The 16,487-nt window shown below is 40.6% G+C and overlaps 2 protein-coding genes across 2 annotated transcripts; one reads left to right on the forward strand and one right to left on the reverse strand.

The window, feature by feature from the left end:
- Positions 1 to 4,734: 4,734 nt before the first annotated feature.
- On the forward strand, positions 4,735 to 10,951 carry LOC107222943 (serpin B12). The gene is made up of 7 exons (XM_015662490.2): positions 4,735 to 5,028; positions 7,814 to 8,003; positions 8,371 to 8,494; positions 8,978 to 9,288; positions 9,463 to 9,652; positions 9,741 to 9,968; positions 10,040 to 10,951. Exons 1-7 carry the CDS (start codon positions 4,872 to 4,874, stop codon positions 10,706 to 10,708), a joined length of 1,869 nt encoding a protein of 622 aa, XP_015517976.2. The 5' UTR covers positions 4,735 to 4,871; the 3' UTR covers positions 10,709 to 10,951.
- Positions 10,952 to 11,659: 708 nt separating this feature from the next.
- Positions 11,660 to 15,681, reverse strand: LOC107222940. Its single transcript, XM_015662487.2, has 4 exons — positions 15,536 to 15,681; positions 13,221 to 14,126; positions 12,822 to 12,985; positions 11,660 to 12,005 (listed from the first exon to the last, which is right to left on the reverse strand). The coding sequence occupies exons 1-4, from the start codon at positions 15,567 to 15,569 to the stop codon at positions 11,892 to 11,894; spliced, it is 1,218 nt and encodes a 405-aa protein (XP_015517973.2). The 5' UTR covers positions 15,570 to 15,681; the 3' UTR covers positions 11,660 to 11,891.
- Between the last annotated feature and the right edge of the window lie 806 nt (positions 15,682 to 16,487).

The following is a 16,487-nucleotide window of genomic DNA, read 5'->3' on the forward strand; positions in this document are numbered from 1 at the left end:
TCCTCAGCACAGTAAAATGTAACGTCTGCGCTTTCATATTATTCAAATTTCCACAAGACCTAAACGCGACGGCACTCTAAATTTCCATTGGAATTCGTATCGTGCCCAGCTGCCGATTAGGATTTAAATTGACCGTAAAGTATAAAATAAAAAAATCTGTGAAAGTGTACCTACCTACGTTTAGTTTCCGCACTCGCATCGGTCCGTTGCGTTCGTCACATACAAGTTTCAAGTCTAAATCCTACAGAGTTCCGATTACCAATGCGAAGGGACAACTTGTAATCCAGGGCCTTGCAGGCGGGCGTCTTATCAGTAGGTTACAGAGTGATGGGTGCATGTATTACTCGAGAAGCGGTGTCCTCTGCACCTAACCCCGAACTGGATCCGATTCAGATTTGCTTATCAAATGAGCCCACGCCGGCTACTTACTCGTTAACTTTATTGCTGGTAAATGCCGCGTTAATGTTAACCGTGACTGTTTACGACGCCCTGCAACCAGTGGCAAGAGACAACAGAATTCCGTTGGGACGGGGTGTTATCGCGTTTTTATTGCCAGTCATCCGGCTCCGCGGTTTGTGGTTTATTCCGTTGTGTGCTAACAATAAGTAGCGACTAATGCGAATCAGTGACGGTGGAACGAGTCGAACGAGTGGAAGTCGAGAGCGATTTACTGATTTTCGAACGGCTGAATATTTCACGACTATTGCCATGTTTCTTAATTTTTCTTCCAAATTTACTCCAGTCAAATTACACAAATATTAGGCTCGACGTTTACGGATAGCGGCAACGTTTTCCTGTGTTCGATAGCCAGCATCGGGGTAAACCTATGCTCAAGGTTTAATATATCATATTGGAAATTCCATTGTAACTGATTGTCCCCAGAATGTAACCGTTTGAAAATTTATCCTGTTATTAATTTTCATTACAGTTGCGCGATTACAAATTATTGGCTTACACGGGCGGTTTACAGTCTGTTCAAACGTGCGGGTAAAATGATTAAAATTGCAGCGCTGGATTGATCACATTCCAATTTAAATAAAATCCGTAAAAGTATACAACGAAATTCATGTAGCGTCTATCACATAGCTGTGATAAATGAATGGGTTTAAGGTATACCGGATGTATAATATAATATGCAGATAACTGTTGCAGGGTCTACCGCGGTTTGATTCCACTTATACTTCTCGAACGATAAATACGCAGCAGCGTCTGAATCCGAATTTAAACTTGTTTATGGGCGTATAATGAATAAATGATTTACATACGGCACTATTAAACCTAGACACATTCGATCTAGTTTCCAATGTACGTACAACTGATCGCTTGCTACGACGTGACCCAAATCGTGCAATATGCGGTCAGTGGTACGTATAATAGTTAAATAACACATAACCGGCAGTGTAATTAACGCGGGTATTCGCACACCAAAATGTTTCACAAACAAAACCGCACACCTGCGCAAATGAATTAACCACATATTCGTGAAGCAATATAAGTTGGTCTTTGTATCGTCTGGAATCAAAAGAGAAAAGATGAGCATAACAGAAATTTCTTTACAGAATAGATTGAACTCGTTATTTGAAAAAATTTTCCAGCCTCTGGGTAACCGCGGATACGAACAGAGAAGGAATTATGGTTGGCACTACAAGTTCAGACTGTACGTGTACTTATCTCGAGTTCTATCGAACAGAAGCATCTCCAAGTGTAAATCAAAACTTGATAACGCGTAATTAAAGCTGCTGGCAGCTCTCGTCATTACTTTCAACCGCATACATATGTGCATGCATGCATGCAATTTCACCTACGTACGCGTCTATAAACATGCGAGTACTCCGTGCAATGCGCTACGCTTCGTCGAGGCGATTTAACGCAGGACGCAATGCGTATCCTGTAACTCCGTATATTGCGTCTAGACTGTTATTACACCGTGGCTAATTACTATACCGACCATCTTCTTTTCGTCCATTTTACTCGCAGGGAATTGTTCGATTATTATTCGATTTCTTGACAGAGGCACTTTCGTTTCACACATGCGCACAGAGATTTTATTACTTGGAATTCCGAGACGTTTCGAACTGCTGCTGCTGTGAATATACCTTCAAATTTATGAGAACCGGTTACAACGCTAGGTGCAATAGTCAGTTTTTCAGTTTTAGGGTAAAACCGTTCGGCGCAGCAGGCTAATTCAGCTAATCGATGCTTACTGAACGACCTTTTCCCCTGCTGCAGTGTTCGCCAAAATCACAAATCGCGGCGAAATGGGTGGTGAAAAGATCACAGGTGTCGCACGCCCATGCTGTAGAAGGAAAATGTGTTGAATTTTTTTTTTCCGAAATTTGTACAAGAACGTTGCGATTAGCGGGCTAGTGAAAAAAAACGCCGTGATTTCTAGCTTTCATACCAGTGTTTGAACCAGGTGTCACGAACACCTGGTAAAAACTGGAAAAATTAGTTGCAGAATACGTGGGTGTATGTAATTAGCTAATTTGGTTCTGCGATTAACAGCACGTTTTATGAATGTAAAAGTTTCAACTATTCAAAGGAAATATGTTCCCACCACTCATAATGGATGTCGAACGGATGCGAGTTTACGACCCGTCTAAGGAGATCCTGTGCTTACTAATGCACGTTATACCCTACTGAGAATATTGGCTTATTAATAAATCAACAACGCTGCGCAGATTCCAAGGCTCCTTTGTCACGAGTGCTTGAACAGAACCGTGTGATTAACCGGCAATAGCGACCACGTATCAGTGGTCTGGCCGTTTTCATTCCATGAACTGGTTCGTCGGTCCCTGCAGTTGCTCTGTTTAGTGTCGCTGAAAGAATTTTAATTGCGTATGAATCACGCAAAGCACCGATGTAAATCAAACGACCAGCAATGTGTTATTAAACACTTTAGCCGTCATCAGTGGTCGCAGTTTAACCTCCGGGGGAAAACTTTCAGTTTCCTGAAACAACGTGGTCTTTCTTACCCGGCACCGATTGACTTCGCAATTATCGGTGTTATCACAGATGCCTACTCTATCGGCCAACGGTAAGTCGTACATGCTGTCTCCGTCGATTTATAACTCATCGATATCTACGAAAGATACGCCGGTCAAACCAAGTTTGTTCAATTGGTTGAACGAAGGTTGATTAATAATCATGCTATTCACTGACGCTCATTTCGCTTATTGAAAATCATTTACTGACGGTATTTGCGTGGAACCGAAGAGATGACAAGTTTTCACTCCATTTACAATCCAGGATTACAGCCATGACTCTCCGGAATCTTGGGTCTCGAAATTCTTTCAATCTTGATTCGAAAAATTCCATAGACCATTGTCATAGCGTGATAATAGAAAATTACACAATATCCAGCGCACATTCGCACACTAAGCGAGGAGTAGTGCGGCTAGCAATAAGCAAACTGTATGTAACGTATTTGCTGTTAGCGCAGCTAATGAGTCAAGGGCTCGCTAGGACGACGTGTTTAATACATTTTAACACATACGACTATGCACGTGTATACATACCTATATATCGTGGTGGAAATACCAGAGCTCGGGAAATTCCAGAGGAATGTTACGCACAACGTATAGCTGTGCATGCCATGTGCATACAAGTTTTAACGACTGGAGAATTCAGATTCAAGATTTGTCCTGCAAATCTATGCAACTGTAACCGGTTCCCGGTGAAGTTTATCCTTCAATTCAGGTCTGGGATCGTATCTTGCATCTACCTACGTCAAATACATGCATTACAATTTGTAATTGCAGATGTCCGACATCGAGCGTGTACCGAGTAAGCCTGGCCGATTACTTTCATTGTCACGTTTGTGCAATTACTTTTCGTAACTTGAACTATGTCTATTTTAAGCTAATCATGATGCAGCAGCGATACGGATTTCGATCAGTTCCGAACCGTGAATTAAATAATGTCCCTGAAATGCCTTCGTAATCCGAGCCAAGTTTACGATGACTCGGAAGAACGAAGTGATTTCAAGTCATCGCTCTTCCGTTTCAACGTTGCTCAATTTTTCAGGGGTTTCAGCCTCGTTAAGTATTGATTTACTCGCGCAACTACGATTTTCATCGGATCAAGAATTTCCGGAACTCTAGGTGCAATACCTGGCTTCGAAGCAACGAGGTTAGACGATTTACGTTAGATTTTTCACTGTAACAAACGGTAAATAATATTTTTCTTCGTTTGCGCTGTCCTCCAAAATGAATCACACCTTATAGATATTTCAGACTAGAATCTAAAACAAGCGTCAATCTCAATTCGTGATTTGATTTTGTTACGAGCTAGGTTCCTAAGAAAGTAATCAGATATTGTGTATCAAATAGGATTTCCAAATTACTCCATCGGGACAGAGTACGTCATAAAAAGAAATCTGTAGTTTCTACACAGGTAATCAACGCCAGCGACTGTAGGGATTCCCCTTGAACGAACTCGTGAACGAGAATGATTTCCCAGAAATCAAACTAGGCCGACGCTGTTTTAAATTTGGCATATAGTGCGCCGATTAATTAGTGGCTCGCATACCTCGAGATTTCATATTCCACGGCTTATGACGGCCGGGAAAATGACGCGTCGCTTGCGCCTCAATCTTCGGAAACCAAGTACAGTAATTCCCGCAAGAATATACCGTGGCTGTATAACTGACCAATGACCATGGCTCTGGGAACGACGGAATATATTATCTGAGTCAGAGTTTTTTTCGACGGCAGATATGAGCCAGTCACCAGTAACTATCCGGAGTCAGTGTTGCCTGCGACACAGCTCGTCGCGCTTCTGTGGGCAGAAATTATTCCTGAGTTGAAACGCGTTGGTTTCTCATGTGTAAATACTGATCAAGCTCGCGCTAGTTTATCGAATAATTAACCATGATACTGGCCACGTCTTTGGTGGCTGTTGCCCTTGCAACTACGATATCAGCGGAAAATATCGTCTTTGACAAGCCAAAATTCCCTGCCGTCGATCCGTATGAGTTACCAAGTGTTTTTCGAACTCGAGTCGCTGACCTTCAGAAATACCCGCTAGGTGAGTTCAATTTTTTCCTTAATAACCATTCGACGAAACCTGATATGACTGAAATTTAACGTTCATGAAAACATTTACAATAATGTCTCGTGTCGCTTTTCACTGAAAATAAAAACATTGTTGTAGAAATTATTTTGTAGCTTTAATAAAACTTGGAACAAGTCTTGGAGTATGTCCATTTTTACTGGTAAAATGGCCGAAAAATTACAGATATCTGGAACCATGTAAACTATAAATTATGTTTAGAGGACTTACTTGATAAAATGACGCAGAATTTCGAAACACTCACATAATTTTTTTCCTTTCGCCAAGATCAAGGGGACTAGGAAGGCTAAAAGTACATCGTTAGACAATTACTTAAAATAAATTTTATTTATTAATTGGAATTCTTTAGGCCACTATTCGAAAAACCCCGCTTCACAGTCTGCATGATTCCGTCGATCTGAAAAATTCAAAAAGATTCTTCTAAAGCAATGTTTTCGTTATAGTATGAAAAATTGAGTGTTAGAGAACTATTTTTATGAAAAATTTTATTTCCTTATGTTTCGCAAAAGAAGTGTTAGATAAGATGTCGAAAATTTGGCTTGACGGACTATGACGAAAACATTACTGCGCAGGAATCTGTTTGAATTTTGCAGTTCCATATATTGACCTACACTGAACGAATCATGCAGAACCTGAAGCGGCGTTTTCCCAACAGTGGCCTAGAGAATTCCGATTAACAGATATGATTTATCATAAATAATTTCTTTTACAATTTTTTTTTTCTTTACTTCACTTTCGAAATTACAATAAGTAATGTGTAACCAATGCTTTGTCTTATTTTTAATAATATACCTACTCCGTAAAATACAACGGTCAAAATATTAATTTTCGCCAGCGCTGGAGGTATGTGCCCCCTTAAAATCTCCGAAAACACAATTTTTGGTGTTGATTTACTATATTATTACAATCTCTTACGAAAATTTTGGCGCAACTGTTATTGAAAAATTGTCAATTTTGCATTTGGGAAATGAAATAGCACTTGCTGATTTATCGATTGTTAACGTATGCGTGGTGACGAGTAATTGCGAAGCTGCAAAAAAAGAAGGTTAGATGGAAAGTAAAGTCTGATGAGCAGAACGAAGCACGAGAAGTTCAGAAAGCAGAATGCTGGATCGGAGTTCTGGGAATAAGAGGATATATTCAGGTGTGTACGGTACGTGCGAGGATTGTTAAGCCTGGTGAAATGAAGAGGCTTCCACATAAGAAAGACGATAAATGAGTTGTGAGTGTGAAATGGTGATGCGCGCGTAAAACTGGTATCCATGAGAAAAATATTAGTAATTAAGATTGTTAGGATGTTAGAGGAATTTACAGATGAGGAGCTGAATTTTCGATATATTGTTAATCGCTAATACATACGTGTAAAATAATGTTTTGAGAAAGATCTGATGTGTAGTTTTTGTGTAATTAATTATTGAAACTTGGATATTTAATATGTAGTCAATATAAATAATTTAATTAATCCAATTAGAAGTGATCTTAGGTAAAACCTAAATTTAAATCATTAATCTACATCTTCATATTTTTTATATCAGTTAAAAAAAAATCTGTTTTTCATTATGACTTATCGCGTACTGTCCGAACAACCTCAAGGAGGATGTTGAGCGTTGAAGGTAACCGCGAGTCTAAAGTTCGGGCGTATAGTACGCATGTTTACACGCTTTTTTCCCAAAACAAAGTTTTTAATTAGTTTTATCATAATAATTAATGAACTTCTTTATATATCGCCTTGTTTTTTACTTTTCGTCGGATTTGGTGATATAAGGAAAGTATTGGTTTCGGTCGATGATCACTGTTTATATTTTCAACGAATCTTTACGTTTTCGAATCTCTCGAATCCACAAAACTGGTTTTTAGAAAAATGTCAGTCTGGTGGATGCAAGTCTGTCGGTCTGTTGGTCTGTTCGACAAACTCCCGCGATGATCTGAGAAATGGTTTGATGAAAAAATCTAAAAATTTACACATTGAACCGATGCCTGTATAAAAAAAATTTTTATTCGTACCGATAGAACAATGAATTTAAAATCGTTTTCGCGATTCTCAGATTATTATCCGCCGTTTTTTTAATTTTCACTTTTGAAGCACAATTTAAGTTCAATCTACGTAGGCAAATCCCGCAAATGGAATGACGTTTAAAAACTTACAAAATTTGCATGCGGCGGCTCCGAATCCTGGCAAAAAAGGAGCAATGCGCAAAACGAGCGCTCGTCTTCGTCGCTCAATGTTTTCCTTAATTATCAATATTTTTTTTCACGAATACCACTGACTTTCATCGACAAAAATGTGACAAGCAACTTGAAAATAAGAATAACTTCGTACATTTTCTCAATTGATCATAAACGTCATTCGAATTATTACCGCATTTTTAGCCGTCAAAGCCTTCCTAGTCCCTTATCCACGACTTCGGCTGAGATTGCTGGGGGCACATGTACGGATATGTATAATGTTGTAGAAATAGTTTCGTATCTATTCATTTTTATTCGTTTGGACGTTTCGTCTATCAAATACACTGATTCTAATCACGTCAGTTCAAGGCTACTCGCGCAAAAACATTTAAACCCGAGTGTGACGTAAGCATGTAGTATAGTTTTGGCGACACCTTATTTTTCAATAGTCAATATTTAAAAATTGTCCGGACCCGTAAATGTGAGGTCATTATTTCAGTAACACTTATTTAATCTAACAATTTTCCAGTGAGAGAACACTTAAACACTGAAAAACTTCTCATCCCTGTTTTAGCTGTCGAAGCCGCCTTGAGCGTGGCACTTAAGCTTCAAGCGATTGAAGACCGTAGCGGGAAACAAAAAAATTTTCTCGTGTCTCCATTAACTGTGGCTGCGGCATTAGGCCAGCTGATGCTTGGAGCGAGAGGTGATATGAAAAATCAAATTGGAATCCTTCTCACTCTTCACGATAGCACCCAGAATAGGTGAATATGCTTTATTTCACTACAGGTTTTTGGATTTGTTTTAAAGCTTATCCTTAAAGAGCGACTAAAATTTTGTGAATCGAGCTCACAATTTATCCTTTTTATCTATCTATCCTTCCAATTTTACAGTTATACATTCATGCTCGGTACCTATATATAAGCAGAGATGTTTTTTTTTAAATTGTTATATTTTACCGGAAACTTTAACATCGTATTTTTCTAACGAATATGATTTCCTACTACGTCTGACTAGCGAAAATTGAACAATTACTTTTATTTTATCTTATACTATTCATCGTATTTTTTCTGCACTTATTATTATTTTCTCTATTACGTTTATCGTTAGTGTTGCTTTTTAATTGTTCAGCATTACGAATACGTCTGAGGCTGCTGTTGAACAACGAATTGCTAACAGTTCCGCTACATCGGTTGAACAACGTGTGGGAAATCCTGGGGATCCAAGTTTAGTTAAAGGAAGTGGCAATGTGGTTGTAAGTAAATAGTTCTTACTGTTCGTTTATTTGACACCTACTAATCCACAAGCCTACCAATAAAACATATGTGCGAACTAGTAAAATTATGCAACGGCTTCCAGTATATCGAACGAAATTTGTGTGATATAGGTACTACAGTTGATAGAAATTTATTGGTGTAATAAAATCGCAATCCAGACTTTTTACTACCAGATCCAATGTCGGCGTACAATTTAAATCGGCGCTGATTTATGGACTGTGAATATCACAAAGATAAGTGTCTTAAAGATTTGCTTCGTGCCACCGGTTTACTGTCATAATGATTGAAGAAGATATTTAAGTATTATTCACTGTGACAGTAGCGCGAAATCAATTTCGTTGGTTTTCCCCAGACGACCTAATGGAAGAACCCGTTTTGGAGTCTCTTGCGTCACTCGTACGTGGTATAAATACAACTGCGTTCGTCGTTCACTCAATTTCCTCATGTTCTCTTTCTTTCAGTCTCGATTCAGAAATACAGTCAGCGCCCAGGACGCCTGGTCTTACGAACCTCACCGGATAAAAATGCACCAATTTGCTACCAGGACTCAGGATGGTTCACCTGGTCTGGAATTGCATCGTCAACTGGGCAGCTTAATTAATGAGCTTTCAACCCCTCTTCCCCCACCTGGGGTTGTCCATTCGTTGGCCAACCGGTCCTACTTGCATACTAGCAGTGCATTTTTTGTCGACAAAAACATGAATCTGAACGATGTCTTCGTTCGTGCCGTTGTGGATTTCTACCAATCGAGAGTTATGCCACTTGATTTCAGGTACGTCGCACAAAAATTAACTACTGGTATTCGAAGCCTGTTCGTATAAGATTTGGAATGATCTTAGGGAAGGTAAATTTTCAATAGACAAATCTGGTAGAGGATTATAATTCATGAACCGTTCGTTTTCTCAACCGTTGTCCGTTTTGTAGTAATTATTTGACGTTATCATAGGAATAATTCTGTCGAAGCTCAGAACGAAGTGAACCGATGGGGATCGATGCAAACCGGAGGTCTGATTGATCGCTTTCTAGCGTTTCCGCCCCCACCGGACACAGCGGTAATTCAAGCTGTAACCGTCCACTTCCGCGGTGCCTGGCAAACGCCTTTCATACCCGGCGGAACGATTAGTGGACTCTTCAAGGTACCAAGGTCAACTTGACCGATAACGAAGCATGTCACTCGTGTACGTCTTTGAAATCGATACTGAACTGTAAGTTACTGTCATACAGACGTCAGAGAACACCACAGTCTCTGTGAACATGATGAGAGGTACACTCGAGGAGGCGACTTACGCCGAAGACAATAATCTGGGTCTTCGCATGCTGGTGATGCCTTACTCTAATTACGAGTGCGCCATGTACGTGATCCTTCCAACAGAGACGAACCCCTTGAAGTACAACGTCGGTCATTTGGTCACTCAACTGACGAGCAAAAACTTGGTAGATCTTGCTGCGATGGTGAGTATTTCAAATTTCGTTAGCAAAATGCTCTCTCGAATTCGGTTGATTGACATTTGTTTCTTTATCAGGGGAAAAAACGGACCGTGAACGTCATGTTTCCCAAGCTCTCGTTGACTGCATCACTGAACTTGGCATCAGCCTTGGAGGAGCATGCCGCATTTCTGAACAAAGAGAAGGCTGAAGCTGAAGCGGCAAACGGGGCGAACGAAACCCTTGAGCCCGTTGTTTCGAACTTAAACCTAACGTCACCCACTCCAAATCAAATCACAACTTCAGAGGTGAACGTTAAATCTCGAATCAACAAGAACGCATCAGTGAATCAGAAGCCCGATGATGTGCAGCGAGTCATACCTTTGAACGCATCGCAGCCTGCGTCAAGATCAGAGTCCACTCCAGTTCTCGAGGGCGGCAAGAGCACTGAGGAAATTCGGATAACGTCGAGAATTGGAGAAGCTCTCTCGGATCCCAGCGAATCCAAGGAACCCTTGCCCAAGGCCCCGTTGATCCTCGCCGGGGCGGCGAAAGACTCCAAGTTCCGGATATCGGACATTATTCAACAGATAGCACTTGAGGTCAACGAGGCGGGAACAGAGGCAGCCGCCATTGTCGGAACGACGATAAACTACAGCGGTGGCGTGAAAAATTTCAAAGTGAACAGACCTTTCCTGTTCTTCATCCGCCACGAAGAAACCCACGCGCTTCTTTTCTGGGGAACCATCGTCGATCCTACCGCGTGATCAATATTCGCGAATTTTATACCTCGATTAATTTTTATCGATTGATTCTACGGCTCTGTCATTCAGAAGAACCGGTTTTGCAGATCAAGAATTTCCATCCGGCATTTAATATAGTGCTGTTTAGTATTACTTTTTGTACATTAAATTCAACGAACATGGCATACGAGTACCCGTAACAGTGGTAACGATGTATAATGCCGATATACGCCACATCAAGGAAAGAAATGATAAACGGGAAACTAATCGCGTTGTCTGTTTCATCTTTACCAAAAACCAGCCACCTATATAAAAACTTAGCGCCATACCGTACAGCTTATTTGATTCACTTGTACCCTATCGATGCCGGCGCGACTTTTTATTGCGTGCTGCTGGATAGTCAAGTCTAGTGGACCGTAAAATGCAAAGCAATTGACCAGCAGTGTGTACTACACCTCGGGTATCGATGTGTACAGGTATAGAGCGAGCCGTGCATCGGTTAGGCACAGACGTTTAAGTGCAGACCGAGTCGTGGAGGGAGACCTGAAGCAATCTGACAATATAACAATCGGACCGGCGTGGCCGACGCAATTTCCTCCGCGAATGCGTCCCACTGGAACCATCGGATCCGTATCTATTTTATAGATAAGCCTATTTCATTCGCGCCTCATTCTTGCGCTAGGTGAGGCAATTCGTCGAAGAATCAACGATTGCAAAATTGCGCGGGTCCCGTGTCTGCTCCGTACTATTTTCTCATAAAAAATATACCGAAATCAGCACAGTTTTCCCTTACTCTTTTCTTTTTGTGATTCTACTCACTAAAGTCTGCGGTTTCTTTATTAGAAGTTTGTTTTTAGTACCTAATTTTCACAACGTGTTTTTACAACACAGTTACGCTAGTGATTGTACCGTTCTTTTTCGTTTTTTTTTTTTTTTAATGATTTTTACCTCTCACGGAAGTGATACAATGCTAACCGGGCTATTATTGAGGGCCTAGAGATATACCGGTTGAATTTAATTGAATTCGGATTTATTGGAATCGTTGAGAGTAAAATTGTTCACACTTGTGCCGCAGGCGCAGCTTATACGTAGAAACAAGACCTTGAATTGCGGCAACATGTTAAGCGCTTCGCTCTATGAATTAATAGAGGATGTGGATTGCAATTTTTATTATAAAAAAATGTATATACAGATATTAATCTTGTGATTAACACGCCACGTTGAACCACCAGTCGCACACTTGCAGATGCTCGCTGAAGAGGGTTCCGTTTGGACACATCATGGGCACTCCGGTCTTTTCTCCGTAACACACGTAGAATATCTATAATAATCGAGAAAACGGTTAGTCAATGACCACAGTCTGCACCGGTAAAAAGAAAATGAAGACTGCAAAAACGTTACTTCTAATTCTTCACACTTTTACTATCCGTAACAAACTGCAGCCGTCACGGCTAACGGGCCTGACAATGACAGCGTGTGAAACGAATTCTGAGCCCTCATTCCGGCTGTCCACACGTCAGTGTCTCAGTGGGTTAGAGTTACTTGTTAAATTTTGCACGAGCGTGAACAGTGACTGTTACAAAAGTTAGAATGACTCTTGTAAAGAGGACTTTTAGGCTTTGGAATTTTTTTTTTTTTTTCTGACTTGCATTGGTGAACAGCAGTAATAGTTTTCAAATGCAGCTTATCTTTTTTTTCATATTTTTATCTATAAGTCTAACTTTGTTGTACGAGCAAAAATGTTTAGCACATCTTGATGAAACTACAATGTGTTCATTGATGTGCGAAGAATGAGGTACGAATTAAAGTCGCAACGCGTTGTGTTCGCCACTTGTATGAACACGAATGCATTATGTGCCTCGAACAATGAATTATAAGGCGAGACAATCAACTCGTGCGCATTATTGCAAATGTTTTATAGAGTCACAGCAGGAATTCATACATACGATTTATTGTCTGATCGATCGTTGGGCTTTTTCAATAGTGTCCAACACCTCCAGCAATAATAAATCGTTTAACCAAAAAGTATTTACGTAACACTGAAACTTTCGGAATTATTATAAGTTCGTGTTGCGGTTCAGCACTCGGGCGTCAAATTTTCTTGTGACATTTTTATTCCATCACGTCGTTTGATTACCTGACATCTGGATGCACGGTCGGCGAGATAGATGTGCGTTCCAGGACCGACCGGACAGACGAACCTGCTGGAAGGATACCGGAGGTAATTGTGCTCGTGGTGTTGATGAACGGGATAATCTTGGCCGGCGACACCAGGAATCGCGTCAACTTTCCACGCCGTATCTGCACCGCAAAAAATATTACGTTGGTCGTGATGGGTTCGATAAATGGAGTAAATTAGAAAAAACAAGACTCTCCGAATTTTGATTGTACTTATTTGAGACATATTGTACATATTATCTCGATGCGGAACTGTACTCCGTTTACCATCCGGAAAGTAAATGCCAGAGTCACCGCACAATTGGTGCGGATATTGAATAGAATCGGATATCAACAGGTGCAATAGTCTGATACTTACCAACAAACTTGTAGTGGTTTACGGTTTGAACCGGACGTCTTCCCCAATGATACCCGGTTTCTTCGGATGAAAGGATGTCTTTCTTCTTCGAAATTTCATTTTCATTCGCCTTCTGATTATATCTATCAGATCCGCCTGTTCTAGATGCAGACTCAACAGTGGCATTAGGATTCAACCTTATCTTCAAGGGTTCGGAAGCGGTATTACCCCAGTACGGCGGAAACTTGGTGTCAGTTTTCCGAGATGAATCCGACGGATATTCCTGACGGTTACCAAAAGTTTTCTTTCTTTTTTGCGGGACAAAGAAACGTCCGATGTCGTTTTCATCTGGCCCGTGGCGTGCTGACGAATTCTTCACCCCGTCCCTGAGAGAATACGACGAAGTGGATTCGTGGAACTTCGAACGGCCGAAAGTGGTACTGTCTGGAAGTTCCGTTGTAACGACGTCGTCCTTCTTGGTTAGTGACGGAAGCTGGGCCGTTTTATCGTTTTCAAAATCGAACTCGGGAGTGTACGATTTGTACGGTGGTAGCAGCACGGAAGACGGGGTCGAATATCTTCCCGATGGCCTTGAGCGCAGTCGAACATTTCTCCGTGGAGGGTCTGAAGGGCCGTTGTCCGACCTGGGGCGCAGTTCGGCTGCCATTATCGGCGAACCAAATGTTCGAGGCTTTTCCGACTGTTCATTTTTCCGCAGTCTTTTACCGTTCAAAACCTTGTCAGCGTTCTGTAGTGCGATTGCCAGTGACTTTATACGCTCTTCGTTCGATGCAAGTGTCCGATTGGGCAAGATTTTAGCAAGCAATGGATCTCTGTAACGACTACTGGTTTTGTTGCTCGTCAGTTTTGCAGCTATTGTTGTACCTTGTCTTGCCAGAGACTCCACTGTCAGAAATTGAATGATTCCTGAAAAATCGAGCACAAAATTTAATTGTGCACTTGTTGAAGTGGTTGTTTTGTTCGATGCGGGATTGTTGATCAAATAACTCAAACGAGGGATTAGATCAGCGTGGTATTTATAAATTCGTTCGATCCGAACACTTTACTTTGGTAGTTGTTGAAAATATCAATAAGCAGGAAAGCTGTGACTTGGCAGTTCCTTGAAAAGTAATAACCGAATGAGAACTTTCGCAAATTGAGTTTCGAATGATATCATTTCATCAAGGGCAAACAGGCGCTAAAGAAGAAAGTATACGCATTCGTGATTGCGAACGAAGTCGAACAATGCGAAACTTCGAGATCGGTATCTCAAATTTATAAACAGAATCGTCCAGTACAGGTATTATCCTCATTTACATGAATGAAATGTGCTAAACTGTCTTACATAACCATTGCGTGAAATTTTAATCACACAATGTAACATCGTGGAAAAGTATTCGAATTTTTTCATATAAAGCTGCCGTATATTCCGAAACCGATTGTTCGGACATGAAACAGTTCGTGTAACCGGTTAATGTCAAATTGCAAAACAATGACCCATATGCAAACTTGGTTCCCATGCCGCGATAATATCCTGTTAGAAAAATGTGTGATATTTTTCGGTTGTTTCATAGATGTATTCAATTACATGAAACAGACTCGCAATTCATTACCACTGACTACTAAACTGAAAGATTGAAAAAAGAATCTACTATAATGATAGTAGTGAAAACTGATACAACGATGTTGAAACTATTTCTCCTTCGTGAAAGGTTAAAGCGATGGATACTGCAATTATTATATGACGAGCAGATTGCCTTTAAAGCGATTCTTGGCATTGGCAACATAGATGCGCGAAAATGTGGAATGGTGCTGACCGAGAACAAGGTATTGTTTTATTTTGTTTTTTTCTTACAACGAAACGACTTTCGGAAGTAGATGAAGGTCCGATTACATTGTGTCTTACATCCGTCTAGTTTCTACGCTACGGGTCTGTTATTTTCAAGGCACCCGTAAACCGTTGCTGAATAATTGCTGTCTAAAATTCGGACAATGCCACATATGCACGGTGCACATTTAAGCGCTTCCACCAGCCTAAATTATTTTGCATGAATTATTTAAAATTTAAATATTCTACAGACTCTTTTGACGTAATTTTCTCACACTTTCCCCAATAATCATTTACGATCAATCGCGACGAACAAATTTAACAATGTCCTGTCAGGATTACACTCAACAACTGCACGCCATCCTGTCTACCATTCACTTCCTCCTGAGCTTCATGAATACGCATTCTACACATTTCACAGTTAATTAGATCGTGCCAGAATTGAATGCCAAAGATAGTTTGTGGCAGTATTATGTCAAGTAAAAAATTTACGGTTAATCTAACTCACCCAAGAACAGGATAGGCCTCAGCATAGTCCGCATGGTGGCCCTCGCGTTCGGAGGAACTCTGTCTGCTATTTCGCGCGCCGAGTTGCTTGATACTGTTCTATGCGAGGGCTGTTCCTCAGGAGGTAAGCTATTACTCCAGGGCCTGGAGAGGGGCGTCTATCTCTGTGAGGCGACGTTCAGATACAGAAACCAGGGAAAGTCACGGTGTGCGGCGTCACGCGAGCACCTTTACGTGCCCACAGAAACGCTTAAGGATCAAACTGTTGCAGAAGCTATACGAAGAATTTTTTCTCGTTGACGAGAAATCTGCACTACTAAACTTGTTGCGAAATTATTGAAAATCTACGCTTCGGATTATTAACTTCCAATAAAAGAATTCCGATCGTCGACGTTGAAAAAAAAATTACCAAAAAACTTGATCGGTCGATATAAATGTTGAATAATTAATGTGGCAATCGACGCGATAAATGTGAAGTATATACTTTAACCCGGTATTATAATACACTCTGCGAATGATTATTCATTAAATGACAATGGCCGGTATTATTTGAAAAGTTGAATCATATTGTTGTTTTTTCAGAGGTCGTAATCGTGATCGTATCCTTCGATAGGTTTTCTTATGATGTCATTTTCCAAATGACGCTGAACTTCGTGCCCTGCAGTCTGTAGCGTTAAGTAAAAAAGGTCACGCTTTGAAATATCCGTTTGAAGTAAGTGACAAATTCCTGGGATCGCTGACATTTAGCCCCAAGAGTTCACTACGCCATTGCAAAGGCCGGTTTATTCAGTACAACTTTGCCTAGAGAAATTTTTGACTACGGTTTTTTGTTTTGTTAATCGTATTCTTTCTGTCTTCAGGAAAACCGGAAATACCCTTTCACCTTTGCTCGTGTTATCCGGTAATTGTTTAAAAAAATTTCCAATCTGTGAACAAATTACTATACCGGCGAC

Source organism: Neodiprion lecontei, chromosome 4 (genome assembly GCF_021901455.1).
Source record: "Neodiprion lecontei isolate iyNeoLeco1 chromosome 4, iyNeoLeco1.1, whole genome shotgun sequence".
NCBI lineage: Eukaryota > Metazoa > Arthropoda > Insecta > Hymenoptera > Diprionidae > Neodiprion > Neodiprion lecontei.

What these genes read in the sequence shown, in the direction of transcription:
- LOC107222943 (XM_015662490.2), top strand. Translation starts at nt 4,872, where the DNA reads ATGATACTGGCCACGTCTTTGGTGGCTGTTGCCCTTGCAACTACGATA. An exon ending in CACGATAGCACCCAGAATAG is followed by an intron (nt 8,004 to 8,370) that starts GTGAATATGCTT and finishes TTAATTGTTCAG; the next exon opens with CATTACGAATACGTCTGAGG. An exon ending in GTTATGCCACTTGATTTCAG is followed by an intron (nt 9,289 to 9,462) that starts GTACGTCGCACA and finishes ACGTTATCATAG; the next exon opens with GAATAATTCTGTCGAAGCTC.
- LOC107222940 (XM_015662487.2), bottom strand. Translation starts at nt 15,569, where the DNA reads ATGCGGACTATGCTGAGGCCTATCCTGTTCTTGG. An exon ending in GAGGCCTATCCTGTTCTTGG is followed by an intron (nt 14,127 to 15,535) that starts GTGAGTTAGATT and finishes TCGATTTTTCAG; the next exon opens with GAATCATTCAATTTCTGACA. An exon ending in ACCGTGCATCCAGATGTCAG is followed by an intron (nt 12,006 to 12,821) that starts GTAATCAAACGA and finishes CGATTATTATAG; the next exon opens with ATATTCTACGTGTGTTACGG.